A 17640-nucleotide genomic window follows, 5' to 3' on the forward strand; every position below is an offset into this window, starting at 1 on the left:
ATTTCATCACTATCATAGAGAATTGAATTTTAGCGGAAAAAAATAATAACTATCAAGCAAGTTTGAGTTATATTCTTCAAATTCTCTATATCAGCAGTAACAGATCCAATATCTGTAGCTGTTTTTGTTTTTGCGAAAAAAAAATTTGTGTTGCTAATTGTTCTCACTTAATCAGAGTTGACTTTCCAGGTCACTTTTAGGGTACACTGGACCCTGAATGCAGATACTCCTCCTGGGCGGTTTCATCTATGTCCCCCAGAATAGACTTTATTTATATCCTATCCTCTCGACTTTGACTTTATAAAATCCTCTTTAGACAGCATACAGCACAAAACATCTAGCCAGAAGAAAATAACATCCTACATCCAGCACACAACATCTAGCTTCCAACCCCTGGCATAGATTTGAATTTTGACGTCTTGAATTCAAATTATTTTTTCGCAATTGTGTTTGAATAGCAGCCTTTTGTAGAAACAAACCCAATGAGTAGGTTTCCGTCGCAATTCCTGATTGAGAAAAACATGCTTTGAATTCAAGATATCAAAATTCAAATTAATTCCAGGGGCTGGGTTTTTAACTTTTTGTGTTATCTGAATTGATAAAAAATTATCCTTTTTCTAATTGATTCATAATAATAAATAACTCATTTTTAGTTTTTGAATGTCTCAGCTGAAAAATTGTAAGATGTTATGAAATTATTGCTATTGCTTTGAATTCATATTTTTGTTTATTTATTTATTTTTTTTTGTGCGTGTTTGTGTGAGTGTGTGTTTGAAACATACTTGAGTAATTTTTATACTAAATGTGAGTGGTCAATTCTACGATGTTGTTTATAACTAGATATTTGCTCTATAAACTGTTAGCAATAATAGAGTAGAGTAAATTCAAATATTCTCTGAATCAAATTTTTTATACGTGTGATTTTCTATTATACGAGTATATGTTAGCAATAAAAACAATGCTGTAAAATATAATGATTTAAAACTACTGAAATTATATTTCTGATTATTTTTAAGTATTTATTTTTTTATGCATTTAAATTGGAAAAGCTCTTCTTGAGATATTTACACATTTGTTTCTGTGTTACTTTTATGAACTTAAAAATAGGTTTTTTTTTACCTTCATACAATTGCCTTTATATGGAATTTCTATAAAATTCAAAAATTTGTATTTTTTAGCTTCACAATTAAATATCTACTACACATGCATTGTGGTTTGCATATTCTTTTCTTCATAAGTCCTGTTTCTAAATCTGTTTAGAAGGCAGTTTGAATTTTGTTTTTCTTCATTATTTTTGTTTTGCATTATAGCTTCCAAAATGATCGCCTTTCTTTTTTATTTTCTCTCAATGTCTTGTGCTTTGTAAATTGTGTTACTTTTTTTTTGCTTATGACATTACATAAAAGTGGGATATTTACTTAAAACTTTTGATTTGGAATCACTGATAGGCTCAAGATGCAAAAGACAGTGGTGATGATGATACGTCATCCGAAAGCCTTGGTAGAGCAGGATTTTTGAAAGGACTGCGGTGAGATATAAAAAGGCCTTTATATGATTTTTCTTGATTTTTATTTTAAGATTCCACAATTTGTTTTTACTTCATTTATTATTAAAAGCTATTCCCTAAAATAAAAATTAGAGTTTATTTTTATTTATTTTCAAATTATGCATCCATTTTCAGGTCCAAACCATTGACGTCATCTGAGTTGTCTCGACCAGAGTCACGGCCAGAGAACCAAACCATAGTGTTGCCGAAGGACTTTAATCCTCTTTCATCTTTGTCACATTTTGAGTCCCTGTTCACATTTTTAGCATGGACAGGTGATGGAAAGTTTGAGGACAAGCATTGTGTGAGTCTTATACATAATTTGAAACAATGATAAGTTATTAGTTTTTTTTTTTTTTTTTTTTTTTTAATTGGGACTGTTTGTGTTTCTTAAGTGGGGGAGGGAGTAGTTGCTGAAGTATGTCTGCTAAATGGTATAAATTTCAAAATACCAGACAGAGATTTATACCATTTTTGTGTTGCTAGATAGCTAGTAATATATCAAATCATATTGTGATGTGGGTCTTGGGTTAATAGTTTGGCTTGACAAATCATAGTATGTTATTCCTTTGAACAGAACCCGTGAACAGTTTAAAACTTTCAATTTAATAACTTGAAAAATTTATCAACATGTTCTATGTACAGTACTTGGCAGCCAGTCCACTCAAATATAAAGCTAATTTCTTGTAGGTGATTAAGGGTTTAAATCTCCTTCCATTGGAGAAATTTTGAAATAAAAGAAAGAAATATGAACGAGATAAAAAGTATGAACTTTTGACTTAGTGAACGTATTGTTGAATCTCGAATTATGCCAGGAATGTGTTCCACGACCCCTTGCATAAATTAAAATTTTGGATTGTGAAAAAAGTAAAAGGTTGTGTAAGTGTATCAGTGCCCACTGAGTGAAAATGGAAAACAAATATTTTTCACACAAACAATTGCTTCAATGCCATTTTTAAGCAGTACCCATCAGCAGTTGATGATTGAACATGAAAAAAAAACAAAAGAAAAGAAAAATTTAAAAATAATTTCAATTATTTTTAGGGAACATTTCTAACCGCTTAACTTAAAACAAAACTAGCACCAGACAAAATAGTATAAAAATATGCAAGTTTCATGCGAATCGATCAAGTATTAACATAGATATGATCATTTATGAGAGCGCACGGCCGCCATCTTTGATGACGTCATAGCAGGAAAATGCATCATGTGGCGGATGTCCACTCATGTCCAAAATACTTTCTAGGGCACATACTAAACATTTTCGATAAAAAATTCTGCCTACATGAACTTTCTACAGAAGTGCTGAACATTTACGAGAGCGAACGGCCACAGTCTTTGATGACATCATAGCAGGAGAATGAACCAGGTGGCTGATGTCCCCCTAGTCCAAAATACTTTCTAGGACACTTGCTAAACATTTTTGAAAAAAAATTCTCCCTACTCAAACTTTCCTACAGAAGTGCTATCAGATCCAGGACTATAAATTTTTAGTCCTAATACTATTTTAAACCAGAAACTAAATTATCTCTCTGTTTAAGATGCTTTAAAAAAAATTCAGATCCCACCAATTTCATATATCTTATCTAAATTTCTGACCTCGCAGCGGCCTTGCGCCTTCTTTTGGTGGTTATCTAAATGACCAGGTTTTCTCGTATAGTGGTACCCCCATTACTGAACCTCTGTGCACGCCTTTGAGCCCAGGTGCGTCTATCTGGTGTAAACTGGGCGTCAAAAACTACTTGTGTCATGCATCAGCACCTTAATGGTGGGACATGAAAGAGTGATGCCTTTTCGGGGAGCGCACTAGATCTGGTTATATACGACTGGCCTCTTACACAGCCCTACTGAAAAAAAAAAATTGAAAAAATAAAGTTTTTAAAGTGGAAATTCAAATTCCCATTCCGTTATGTGAATACATGCACAGCAGGTATTTTGATATGCTTGATGAAGGAAGAAAGGAAAATTGTTTTTGATAAACTGCAGTTAACATGTGGCTGAATTTTCATTTCTCGTTTTTCCCTAAAATAAAACTTTGTTCACATTTTTAAGGAGGTTTACAGCTGTGTCTATCTTTTTTCTTATGGCACACATAGGACTATTTTAACAGCAAAACTTCCTTTGTACTACTAGCAAAACATGTGTAATGTAAATACACCAAAATACTTTTTATGATGCAATAGCTATGAGGGTTATTCCAAAAGTACGGTCCGATTTACCGTAACTGTTTGAATTTTGTATGAATATTAAAATATAGCTGCTTGACGACTCCCGGTCTGCCTTGCGGATCAAATACGCTGTTACCGTTGCTACTGTTGCTGTGTGCTATTTACAGGGTCAATTTGTAATGTTTCAGATATTTGATCAGCCTGTCGATTTTGAAGTAAGGTCAGCAATTCGATTTTTGTCAGCAAAAAGCATTTCAGCAGCAGAAAAACACCTTTTGACATCTAGAGTCTATTTGTTTCATGACAATGCTGATCACATGCTGTGAAAAAAACCAAAACTCTAATCAAGTCTTTTGGATAGGAACAGATGGACAGCTCACCGTACAGTCCGGACTTGCCGTAGAGCGATTTCCACTTGTTCCACTACCTAAAGGAGTTTCTTGGCAGGAAGCGCTTTGCTACAGATGACGAAATGAAAAAGGCTGATTATCCTCACTGGCGGCCAATATCTATGACTAAGGCCTTCAAAAGCTTGTTGAACAATGTGATAAATGTTTAAATAAGTATAGAAATTATATAGAAAAATAGAGAAAGATCTAAGGGATCTAAATATTTCAACTGTTTTGGAAAATATTTTGATGTTAGTTTTAAAAACAAAAACAGACCTTACTTTTGGAATAACTCTCGTAAATGTTCATATTGTTTTACAGTAGATTTTGGAAAAAATCATTAACTAATGTAGCAGAAATATATGATACCAGAGAGCATTAAATGTTCTAAGTCATTATGCAAAGATTTTAAAAGTATGGTTTTTGAAATTATTTATAGTTAAAAATAACTGCTAAACACCTTTTTTTAAAAATTAGTGCTATATTTTACTTTTAGAATGCATCAAAGGTGAATGATATCCTGACTTATCACTACCAAATTAAGGATTTAATAGTTCTTGGATGCCTTATAAGTGAAATTGCTGCTTCTTCATACTGCAAAACCTTGCCTTTGCATGTGCCGCTCACAGATCGATACAGCAATGTTCTACAGATTTTGAAAATGCACAAACATGAAATACCAAGGTAATTCTTAATAAATGTTCAATTTTTTTTAGCTAAAGAGACTGGTTAAGGTTTCTCAAAACTGTCATACAAGTTTCTATTTTGTTTCCTTTTTATATTTATTTAATTGCAGACAAGTATTTTTGAATGAATTGCTAGGGAGCAAAGAACTTCTAATGTGAATAGATACTTGCTTTTGCATATTTACGATTTTGAATTGTTTATTTCAGGTCATTACAGAAAGTTATACAACTTTTACTTCAAGTCTCAACATCTTACCATCCACAACATTTCGAATTAAATAATTTACCCTCTCGTTTTCCTCCAGTATCATCTTCTGGTCTTCCACTTCCATCTCCTCATCAATTGCTAATTCCTGCCATTCATATTATTCCTTTTCCCTCCTATTTTCCTTCTTTGTACTCTTTTCTTTTAGACTTAAAAAAATATTCTGTGGAGATAAAGTTGTTGTCTGAAGGGGGTATAGATGATGATAAGCAGAAACAAATACTGCAATTAGCGGAAAAGAAGGTTTGTAAGTGTTTGACCTCTTTTTTTGTTGTATAGTACATTTATATTCATATGTTAAAGTTTTTATATTTTTAATTTTAGGTCCATTTTGCTGCAGAGAAACTGCAAGCAATTCTGCCTTTATTGAATTCAGAAGGTATTGAAATGTTAATTCCATATTTGCAAGAAATGTTTGACAATCAACATACCGCTTTGCTTGCTATATGGCATTTATTTGGTTTGGTTTCACAAGCTCTTGGTCCAGTTCAAACTTGTCAACAGCTTCTTCCTCTTCTAATAAAAGTTTTTGAAACAGAAATAACTTCACCAAAGCATTTGAAACTGTATCATCGCACATTTCTTTTACAACTGATTGTTGGTTTGGGATTGCATAACTTCTTAACTCATTTCACTGCAATTCTTATTGAAGCTATTGGGGGTTGCAAAGACTATTCTCCAAAATCCCCTGAAGGGTAAGGCAGTTAAAGATTGCTCAGTGTGATAATAACTCCCTTTATTGATACATAATTTGTATTATAAACGCATTTCCATTTTAGTGAATGTCCTTATCTGCAAAGAACATTTAACTCAGAAATGAAAAAACTGAATCAAGTTCCTGAGCACTTAGATGAATGTTTCTCTGATAAACAAGAAGAAAACTCCTTCAGCCAGATAAATTCATCTCAAGAAGCCTTGCATTCTGAAATAAACAATGATGAAGATAATGAAATTTTTGATCTTGACTTAAATGATGAAGTATGTTTCACATAAGTTATGTTGCGTTGAATAAAAGTTAATTTATTGTGCTGCTGAGTAGTTTTTGATGCATTTAGAAACTACTATGTGCAGAGAAATTTATATTTTCTTTTAAATTAAAGTTTTCCATTTAATGATTTATAATTTTTAGTTATAGTTCGTTTATTTTCCAGTGTTACAAGTTCATGAAATGCATTCATAGTGCTTTTGCATTATCTGAAATGCAAATTTTAAATGTGCAGCAAATCTGTTATTTAGTAGCAATAATCTTAGTTTTGTTCCCTTAATATTTTATTCTAATTGTAAGCTTGGAGAAAAATGCCATTAATTTAAAACTTAAGTCTTCAAGTTTATTTTCAAACATTTAGCAGCACTATTTTTTAAATAGAAAAATACATTTAAACGATATAAAGTGCATATTTTTCTACTTTACCATCCTGTTTCCTACAAATTATTTCATGTTGTGAAGATGTAAGTAAATTGTAATAAAGGACCCGTAGATCCACTTATATTAAAACCATCCAAATAATAATTAAAGGAGTTTTAAAATTCAATAAAATTAAGTGTTTTCTACATGCTTTAATTCAGAATTCAATAAAGGTTGATGTGACAGAAATGAAAATACAAAAGAGAGAAGGAATAAGGGAAGTTATGAATACAGTAGAGTCTCGAAAATCCGAGGTAATAGGGGCTCATGTCAACTCGGATTACTGAAAACACGGATTATCCGGAAATTCCTTACACATTAAGTTTTTACTCCCTTCTACAAAGAAAAGGATGTATGTATTGCCATTGTGAAACATTTATCGCTGAAAGTTCAACATATTTCGCTTTTAATTGCCTCAAAACAAATTTCGACTTTTTTTCCCCCCATGAATGCTGTATGTACACTCCTGTTTGTGAAAATTGCAACACAATGAAGGAAGCATCATAGTTGAATGAAATTTAAAAAACAGTTGAGTAGTAATGGTACAAATAAATGATTACATTTTCTAACCAAACAAACAATAAAAAAAGATAGAAATCAGTATTTTGTGTTGCCACCACACTCCGCAATAAGAGCGGCTACACGCTCGGCATGGAGTGAAACAAAGTTTGAATATTTGCCTGCGGAAGAGTATTTCATATTGTTTGTATGCACACCCAAAGTTCATCTGTGGAAGCAACAGGACGAGGATCACAAGAGACGCTGCCCAACAAAATCCCACACATATTCAATCGGTGACATATCCAGGGAATATGCAGGCAAAGGAAGAAGCTATACCTGCTGCAAATTAAGGTAGGATTCGACAGACCTGGCGACATGTGGACGGGCATTATCCTGTTGGAATACAGCCCCTGGCAATCGTTTCAGTAAAGGAATAGCTCGGGGCTGTAAAACTTTGTTTATGTTTCAGGTACTGTTCAAATTGCCCACAATTCGTAGCAATTGCGATCGTCCATCATATGCTATGGCATTCCAGACCATAACTCCGGGTGTTCGTCCACTGTGGCGTTCGATAATTCACTCCAAAATGTGCTGTTCATCAGCATAGCGCCTGACACGAATTTGGTCATCATGGTACCACAAATTGAAGCGGGATTCATCAGAAAAAACGACCTGCTGCCAATCAGCACGATAGCTCCTATGCACATTGGCCCATTGTAGCCGCAGGTGGCAATGGTTTTGTGTGAGAGGAATCCTGTATAAAAAAAATCCTTGCGCGCAGCCCACGCTGCAGCAGACGTCTCCGAATTGATGAAGCACACAATGAAACACCTGTAGCTGTTTACCACTGTGCTGCCAATTGTCTAGAAGAAGCTTTGCAGTCCGACAGCGCCATATGCACCAGGTGTCTGTCATCGCGAGCTGACTACACATTTCGGGGTTCACTCCTGGATTTCCGAAAATTTGCTCAAATTTCTCTTTCTTTCGTCGAAGAGGCATAGTAAAGATTCAGCTAACATTTACTTTAGCATATAACCACCGATAATTATACACACCTCGCTACAGCCGTCTATTTATATTCAGTTTGATCCACCGTTCAGAGGGCACTGCTCAGAATACCCATGCACTACCGGTCTGCAATTCTAATCATTTGCATATCATGCCCTACTTTACATTTCCTGCAATTTTCAGCTCACTCATGTAAGTCCTTTGTGGTGTTGCAATTTTCACAAACAGTTGTGTATTAATGTGAGCAATTTGTAGGCTAACAAACATGCATTTTGACAGTGCCGAATTCTTTTCGATAAGTTTTCTCATAACATCTGTATCTATGTGCTAGCAAGCGTATGTATGCATCTAGCATAACAGAAAAAGGGTTAGTTGTAGAAGGTTGAAATTTCATTATATACGTGTCGTGCAGCGTGAAGTTGTGAACCTTCTTTTAGACTGCAACTGGAAGATCCAGCAGAAACAACGTTAACACCTTCTATGTGGTAGTCAATGATAATTTTACTCATCAAGTTATTATCTCCCAGGTATCCTTTGATCCATATTTAAGTAGAAAAATAGGGGAAAGTGGGGTAAAACTGGGACCCTAAGGTTTACAGGCTTCCAGAAATAACAGTTTTTAGCATAAAGGACCAAAATTTTACAAAAGTATTCTCTACTTATCTATTAATGCAACCACAGTTTCAAAACCGTAAGTGTTTTTGTTTTTTAATTTTTATTAATTTTTTTGTAAAAAAAGTCATTTTTCCTGGTTTTGCCCCACTAGTGGGGTAAAACCGGGTCGACACGTTATTGCTATTAAAAAATAAAAAATTTAAAAGTTTCCACATTCTAGTTTTATTTAGTGACATATGTTAACTATTTTCATAACATACTAGATTAAGTATAAAAGGACACATATTGATGAATTGACTGTAAATTTGTCTTTACCTTTAGTTTTTTTTCTGTAATATAAGGCCTACTGACACCAGTCGCAAGTAAAATAGTTATCTTCCTCTTTGACCCCAGAGCAGCTTTCATGGGAACCAATGACAACTTTGGAAGCATTGAATCCATCCCTCACCACCCTTGGAGTCCAAATAAAGCTCATTGCAGTTAATGTAGGCAGTATTGTCATCCTCTTCACTGGACTCATCCCTCATTTGCTCCTTCGATTTTTCTTTTTTTGGACCCTTTTTTATTTTCTATCTATCCCTTTTTGGCATCTTTATAATGTTGCCTTTTCTTTGATTCATTTATCTCTCTTTCAGGTTTTTTCTTCCGTACATCTTTGGTCTTCTTTCCATCATTTTTCTTTTCTTCTCATGTTGCCTGAAGATGAAGCTTGTATGGGGAGCCCGTCAGAATGACAGTTGTTCCTTTTTTCTTGTTCTCCATCGGCTGGGTCTTTCTGTCAGTGTATGAGAGTAGAACCCAGTTTTACCTCTTGGTTAGTACCTGGTTTTGCCCCGCATGTACAGCTTTCATAAAAAATGCCATCATATAACTATACAGAATGCTACAGACAATTACATAGAACGATAATGATGGTAATTAAATGTTGTACAAAGAGAGCTACATACCTTTACTGTTGCAGAAACAGGAACATAGTATAATCGGTCTAGTTTTGGTCAAAAATTTTAAGCAAAATCCACTCAAACAGAATTTTCTTCACAGGAACGAAAGAAGCCAGTCTATTGCATTCTAATTTAATGGCCTCTGCTTTTTCATCAAGGTGGAAGTTAGTTCTTCTATTGTCCATGCGATTGCAGTGCTTACAGGGGCTAGAAGGGGGTACGCGGTTTGCTCCCGACTTCCCGGTTTTATCCCACTTTCCCCTACTTCGTGCTACAAGGAGTGTTGTTGACACGAACCTCTCTATGCATTTTTAAAATTGTTTGCTGTATGTAGTTAAATAACTTTAACAGTAACTAAAAATTCCTCTTTTCAGATTTTAATGAAAATAATTTTTTAGTAACTAAAAAATGTAACTGAAAATTTTAAGTAGGCACCTCGAATTAAGCCGAACCTTAAACGTTCGAAACTCGGATTTTTGAGACTCTACTGTGCATATTTATACATGTGTGTGTATACTAGCCTCATTCAACGAGTCGCTGATTTGTATTTTTACACTATCTGCTTTTTACGCTATTCACCTTTTTACATCAAGAAGCTGCCTTCAGTGGTTGCTTAAGTCAATTTGGTGGCAGTGCCTAAATGATTTTAATTTATTTCAATGTACATCTATTTATGTATTTACATTTGTCCATCTCTGTATCAAAATGTATCTGTCTCAATGTTTATCAGATTTTCATGTCCTTTTCCATTTCTCCGGTTATGAGCAAAACCTTCTGGATTTTTCATATTTTGTACGAAAATTGTTTCTCACCTATTTTGGTATATTGAATTGTGGTTGCTCACTTCCAATGCATTTTAATTGTGAATTGATATATCCAGTACAGTTTCTTTAACTTATATTAAAGGAATTGGAAGTAAAATTCATATACAGGTGTAATCCTTTTTTGCCTTTGATTCTGTGGCATATTATGTATAACTTTTAGCGAAATAGAAATTAGTACTGATAGACATTTGTCATTGGCATCATACTCCAATGTAGATGTTTTATTTTTTTTTCTGCAGCAAAATGTTTGCATAAGGGTATGGTAAAAGTGATGAAAAAATTAGAGTAAAAATTAATCGATAGTATAATAAAATATTTAGCAAAATTTCTATTTCGGATAAAATTTAACAAACTTTGGCTTATATATATTTGCTGATACAATAGAATTGTTTCAATGTCCCAAAACTTTTAATTCATTACAATGAAATTGCTTGATTGAATATGCATACATTAGGTAAAACTAAAAGTGCATTACATCTGAAAAATGATATGACTAGAATATATCCAAAATAAAGCAAGTTATTAGTATTTTTCTTAAATACTTCTCAATTTTATGAAACTCTACATGTTTAATTTTGCTGTAGTTTAATTAAATTTTTCCTATTTATATTATTGAAGCATCCAATTTTCCATCAGTCTGTTACAATCCTTTATTATTATTATTATTTGCAAGGAATAGGAACTTTGTGGATTAATTCTGTACCTGAGGAGGTAAAAGACTGAATGTTCATTTTCTCAAAATCTGAATTTAAGCATATTCCTCAACTAAGGCAGAAGCTTAAGTGCTTTAGAGGCATAAAGCACCTAGTGCAATTCCTAAAAATTAACAAGATTAACAATAGTGAACAGCCCTTGCTGACACATTTCATATGCTGGTTTTGAGGTGCTTCAAGGGAACTTTTACTTTTGTGACATAGTGCCTTTTTACCACCCAGGTACAGAAATGTTTTTAGGTTGATTAGTGTCTGCTTATCATTTTGCTCTTGTATGTTTAATATTTCTTAATGTAGTGAAGTTTTACTGTTTTCATTTTGAAATTTGATCTTGTTGATATTTTTAATATTCTTTACTTTAGGTTTTAAAAGAAAGTGAAACTTATAATGCTGTTTCAACATTCAAAGATAAAAGAAGTGATGATGAAACTGAATTACCTGCTGATACTTCTTGCTACATTCCTGAAGAAATTGTAGTGGAAACTGATGATTCTTGTTCAACAGTAGAGCAGTGGAGTTCATTGCAAGATTCCTATTCCCAATCTGCTCCTAATTTAAGTTCACATATTACAGATTGGGAAAATTTAAAAAAAGATGAAGAAGAAAATGAATTGAATAACTCTGAGAAAGATGTACAAATAAAAATTCCTCCAACTTCCTACATCACGAAATATTGTTGCTTAGATGACACAGGATTTAGTCAAAATGTTTCAGACATTTCATCTGAAAGTCTCTTGTGGTTAGCTCATAGATTGGGTCCTGTCTTAACAGCAAGATACCTTACACGGAATCTGTTACGTATGCTTACCTTGTGTTATGACAGTGCAGAAAAAAGAGAAATAGTGTATATTTCACCAGAAAATAAAGGTAATGACTTACATTTTTTCTAATGAATTTCATTTGTCATGGTCCTAACCTATTAAAAGTATTTTTCTGATATACTGTGTTTCTTTTCAATGTATTAAAATCATGATTGTCTTTTAGATATCGACATGTTAAGCATCAGTTGTAAATGGTTGAAAGGAGACGTTAATGCTTTTAAAGTTTTAGACTTTTTGTCTCAAATCGCATCACTGTATGGAGAACAATTCATAATGCTGCAATATATGAAACACATTGCAGATTTGGTAAGTAATGTGATAATATGCAATTTTGTATATATTACTGGTTAACAGAATATTAGTTTATAAAGTGAAGTATGGTAAGCATCAAAGGTTGGCAACCTTTTTGCAAGAGTGGTCTGTGCTGTAAAAAAAGAAAGGCATCATCCGCAACTGATGCCTTGCTTTAAGAGGGGAAAGAGGTTGTTGAAAATGTGGCCAGTTTGTGACAAAGGGGAAAAAGAGTAACTAGAATGGCATCTTATTTTTTAAAAATTTGTTTATGAAAAATAGTGTAATATTTTCTGAGGGTTGTGGAAAAGTTTTTTTTTTGGGGGGGGGGGGCAAAATGTTGAGAAAGTGACATCATTAATGACAGCCTCAAAGGAAAATCCGGGCTGAATGAGCCCGTGAAGATTATTATCATTAAATACATAAATAGCATAACAAATGACTCCCGTTATTATTTATTACATTTTAAAAGAGGAAGAAGTGTCACTATTAAACAAAATAACAACTAAATTAAGAAATTAATATACCTTCTGAAATACATATTTCAAATGCCAGCCAGCAAAAATATGTTGAATACAAAGAAATAACGATTGCTAGGTCAGAAACGGAACAAAATTTAGTTTCAATAGATGTAACAAGTTGATTTTTTTCTGAGAATAAGTTCAGCTTTGAAAAATGAGAAAAATAAAAGTTAATCGAAGAGAGCTCTCTTAAATTATAACTGCATTTAGAGTCAAATACTTACATGAAAAGCAATCTATTAGCTTTATTTCTAGACTGAAATAAGACATTTTCTAAATTTAGAAAGTCCTTCTGTATTTTGCTTTATTTTTAGTGAACATTTTTCTCGTTTTTCGTCGGCCGACCTTATTCAGATACTATGATCTGAATTCGGTCTGCGGGCCTTAGGTTGCCAACTCCTGATATAAATTTTATTTAAAAATGTTTCGTACTTAACTTGATGCCCACTAATCAACTTTTTGCCTATTTCCTTGCTGTTTTGAATATTTATAATACTGTTACATTATTGTACATAAATTGTTTAATGTTCAAAAATGTGTGTATGAAAAATGGAATTAATATAAATACACTGTAAAGTAGCAATAAGTAGTACATTCTCTTTATATTTTTATTGAATTATCAACCTGGTCATTTGCCTTTATTTTTTACAGCTCAATTTATGCAGAAAAAAAATACCAGCACCACTTGAATCTGGTTTGCATGGAGCAATGGCCCTTTTGCAACATATCATTCCTTATCTTTCTGATAAAACTCTTATGGATAATTTGCAGGTATTAAACATTTTCATTGAATATAAAATGTATAATTTCTGGAAAAGATACAGTATAAGTATTTTTTTTTTGTTTAACAAACACAATAGATTAGATGAAGAAACAATTAATGTAGGGTCACATCTGATATTGCTTTTGAGCAAATTAATGTGAAAGAACATGGTGTATTGTGAAAGGAGTGCTCCAATATTTGATGTTGTACATAGAAAATAGTAGAGGGCATGGAGTTATAAGTTTTTTAATGAAAGTTTACTTGTCATCGAAGATCAGACAAGAAGACCACCTTTGTGGAAGGGGATTAAGAGGAGCAGATTTATGCGGATTGCAGAATGTCATTGGGGAAGGATTTACCATTGCATCAGATATTGTTGCTGTGAGGTTTTACTGCATCAAGTTACTTAAAATAGCAAAAATATATTTTTTTGTAAATTAAACAGGAAGTAATTTCGAATACTTAGAGGGTGCAAATCACTATTTTCTCTGAAAGCTATCAATTTTATTAATCTTCATTTTGTATTATTAACAGCGGTATAAATAATTGTACTTAGATTTATCAATATATGTAAGGCTGTATTCAAATGAAATGGTATGAAGCATCATAAACTGGGTGAAATTAGAATATGCCTCTTTAAGTTAATGTAATGGGGCATCTAAAGAGCAAATGTAGTGTCTGGCATGGTTTACAGGTGCTTCGCACATAACACCAAAAAGAAGCAGGTATCTTGTATTCCATCCTAGGTGAAGTCCCAATGTATAAGAGAACATCAAGCATTCATATAGCTAAATTTACCATCTTTAAATATCATAAACTAGCAGTACCCACACAGCGATGCCTGTGCTAAGAATTTAAAGGAAGTCTGTTGAATAAAAAAAGTCCACGCCAATTCTGATGTGAAATGATCATTTTTCTTCAACTAAAATGCGTATGCACCTTTTCAAAAACTATTCAAGTCTCTTTGGAATTTTGTCAAAACACATAAAAAGACTAACAGCTGCTTTATAACTCAAAATAATCATTCAGCTGTGTAGTTCATCGCTTAATGCTCCAAACAACAATGCTACCGTAACCCTGCCCTTTAGCGAGTGAGGCGATTTTTTTTCCTGCATTTTAAAATGTATTGCCGAATAAACTATAATAAAAACCTTATAAAGCCCCATCACAATTGAATAATACAACAAATCAAATTATTTACTTAGATAAGTAATTATCTTCAACTGTAAGAACAAAATCAAACATTGAAGAAATAAGGGGAAAAAAACCCAATAGAAAAATGCTACAAAATCAAATTGTGTTCCTGAGTATCGAAAAAACATTCAAAAATCAGTTCGCTGACCACAATATGGACGTTCGCAACAGTCTGCGTCTTGTACGGCTTGGTTCCTTGCAGCTATCGACACTGTCGGCCAGCACCCTCTGGATGAGCAAATTCATTCAACTAAACTTATCCCGCCAACTATGACGGATACTTCAGCATATTGCATAATAGTCGAAGTTTTGCTAAGAATTCTAATATTTCAAAGCTAATAAATTAGCAAAGTGTGATGCGTAAAGAGAGTAGCAAACTATCAATTTGAAATTCATTTTTTTGTTTTGTGAATCATCTTAAACTAAGTGATGAAAAAGTCCTATTATAAACAATAACAAGTTTATTAACGAATAACAATTGTATAAATTAAAATTAAAGAAAAAGTTACTATCTCAAAGCCATATTCAAAATTAAAGTTCATTTAAAACGATGTCTAAATTCAATCTTATTTCTAGTTACTAATTCCTATTTACTATTACCGTAGATCGCATCGAAAAAGATTCCATGATCTGCATTCCTAGATACTAACATCAATTCAAGATATTTAACCAATACTAAGTTCGAGTAATACTTGATGATTCAATCATATCTATCAACGATCAAAAACAAACAAGTTTCAATTAATACATCCTAAAAAAATATAAACGGGGAACTCAATGGCTTGATAAGTATTTAAATGAGATGAACTTCTCAATTTCTTTTGGTAAATGAACAATGCAGTTGTTGATTGGGTTCACAGAGTCTGTTCAAATTATGTGGTGATACATATTCCCATGCAGATCAGGTTAGTATAATTATTAAGCAGTTTGAATTCCTTCCTCTTTTTCACTTCTTGTGTGCCTGTATGGGCTTAGGTGTGAGGCCAGGTAGGAGCTGTGGGGTATCTTGGCTCTGCCTCTAACTAGGACCAGGTTGTACCTTACATTCTTGCGTCTTAGTGTTTTTAAAGTTTTTAATGGCCAATAAAATGGTGATTTGTTTTTAAAAAATTACTTTTCAATTTGACACATTAGCCAAACTTTTCCATCTCCATCTCAAAGAAGTGGTACTGCATTTGCTAGTATTAGAAATGTTGCAGAGATTACTATCAATACTTGGTCTTTCAGCTTTCTCCTACTTAATTAGTTATCAAAATTCAACAACTGATGAGCAGTGAGAATTTTTTAGATTTCTGATTATGAAAGGGGTTAAAAGGCCGATATTTATCACTGGATGATGACTATATATGTTTTGGTGAAGGCAGGACTTTGAGGATGACCTGCACTCAAAAAACTGCTGGCTAGATAGTGGCCCTAAATGGAGAGAGCTGTGCTCAACAGGTCAGTGAGAAAACAGAAAGCCTGTTTGATGAAGGCTGGAAGTGTTTAAGCAGGTCATCTCTCAGACATTCCCAGCGTTCACAAAATCAGGCACTTTACTCTCTGAATGATTTGTCAAACACAGTCTCTCCTTTATTGGGAAAACCATTTGAAGCTGAATATAGGCCAATTAACTCCTTCACTGTCAGAAATCTGATGACGCCTCCTTGTACATCAGTTATCAAATTTTGCTAAGTGAATACCATGATGTCCTCACATGCACTGTTGCTTTAAGGTACAATGGAAACAAGCCTGCTTTTCTTTTGTGTTAGGTGGGGCTTCTGTGCAGGTACACAATCAGTCCCGATTTTTCATCAGCCTCTATACATGTACCAATATATTATTCCAAAGTGGCATGTTCAAATTTCAGCTGGTTGTTCTTAGAATGTTTTATACCTTTTCAATTGAATGTCGATTGTGTAGGGTCTTGGGGGGGAATGGAAACAAACTCTATAGCCACGCTTATACATTGATCTTGAAAACTTAAGTATGTGTGAATGAAGAATAGGTAACATAAAGAAGGCATTCTGAGAGTTCTGCATGCTTCTAGTAAACTATCTAAGCATCATTTTGTGAAGAGGACACTGACTCCTCTCACCACTGTCTGCAGTTAACTGGCTTCAGCTAGTCATATTTGTCATGTTGAAGGTTACTAAAACATTAAGTTAAGAATTTCATATTCCCTGCTATTTTTGATGCGTAATTAAGGTGTTTACACATGTTTTTACTTTGGGATAAATGGAAACATTCTTCCCTATTTTTTGCCACATTAAATTTTTATATAAATTACACTTCTGTGTGAATTTTGCATACATTAGTGGATAACTTATTTTTTTTAGGATAAGAGGCAGGAAGAAGCAAAAGAATATAAGTGACAAAATAAAAAAATTTGGAGATAATCACTGTATGAATGGTAGGAAAACCTCTCTTCAGTTTCCGGGCAAGAGAGTCTTAGTAGACCTTGTGGGTGCTGTTCTATAGCAGGATTTAGAAAGTTTTTTAATGAAAGTGTACATAGGATCTGAATTTTAAATGCATTTTACTTGAAACTTTAAAAAGTCCACTTAGATCCCTTAGCTTCTCGCCGCCTCATATTTCTTTTACTGTGATTTCAGATTACTTTTGGAGAAGTCAGCAGGTCACATATGATTTATGGGCCCCAGATTTATTATTGTTAACACACAACTTCTGAAACTCTCTAAACTGATAGTGTATATTGTGATTATCTACCTACATTAACTTCATGGGGAAAGAAATTGCTGTTTCTATTTATACCCTTGTCTCTGGGGAAAATCAAACACACTAGGGTAAATGTAAACATGATTTCATTTGCTCAAACAGTCATAGTCATTTTTTCACACTCAGTTTCTCTTAGAGAGTGTAGTCTTGGGCATAACGCACAAATTTTTATTTTAACATTTAAATAAAGGAAGGAATCTAAAGTTGAAACATTGATTTTTTTTCCATTTACCACAACAGATCCTATGCTATTTATAAAAATCGTTAGTTG

General features: G+C 33.3%; 1 protein-coding gene across 1 annotated transcript in view; it reads left to right on the forward strand.

The window, feature by feature from the left end:
- Positions 1–17640, forward strand: part of LOC129231111 (WD repeat-containing protein 81-like) — a 110163-nt gene that overhangs the window by 49639 nt on the left and 42884 nt on the right. Inside the window, 9 exon segments of the mRNA XM_054865358.1 lie at positions 1449–1506; positions 1657–1850; positions 4600–4787; positions 4997–5297; positions 5379–5749; positions 5834–6032; positions 11424–11928; positions 12046–12204; positions 13344–13465. Of these exon segments, the coding sequence (XP_054721333.1) occupies positions 1449–1506; positions 1657–1850; positions 4600–4787; positions 4997–5297; positions 5379–5749; positions 5834–6032; positions 11424–11928; positions 12046–12204; positions 13344–13465 (2097 nt within the window).

The sequence above is a fragment of the Uloborus diversus genome, chromosome 10 (assembly GCF_026930045.1).
Source record: "Uloborus diversus isolate 005 chromosome 10, Udiv.v.3.1, whole genome shotgun sequence".
Taxonomy (NCBI): Eukaryota; Metazoa; Arthropoda; class Arachnida; order Araneae; family Uloboridae; genus Uloborus; species Uloborus diversus.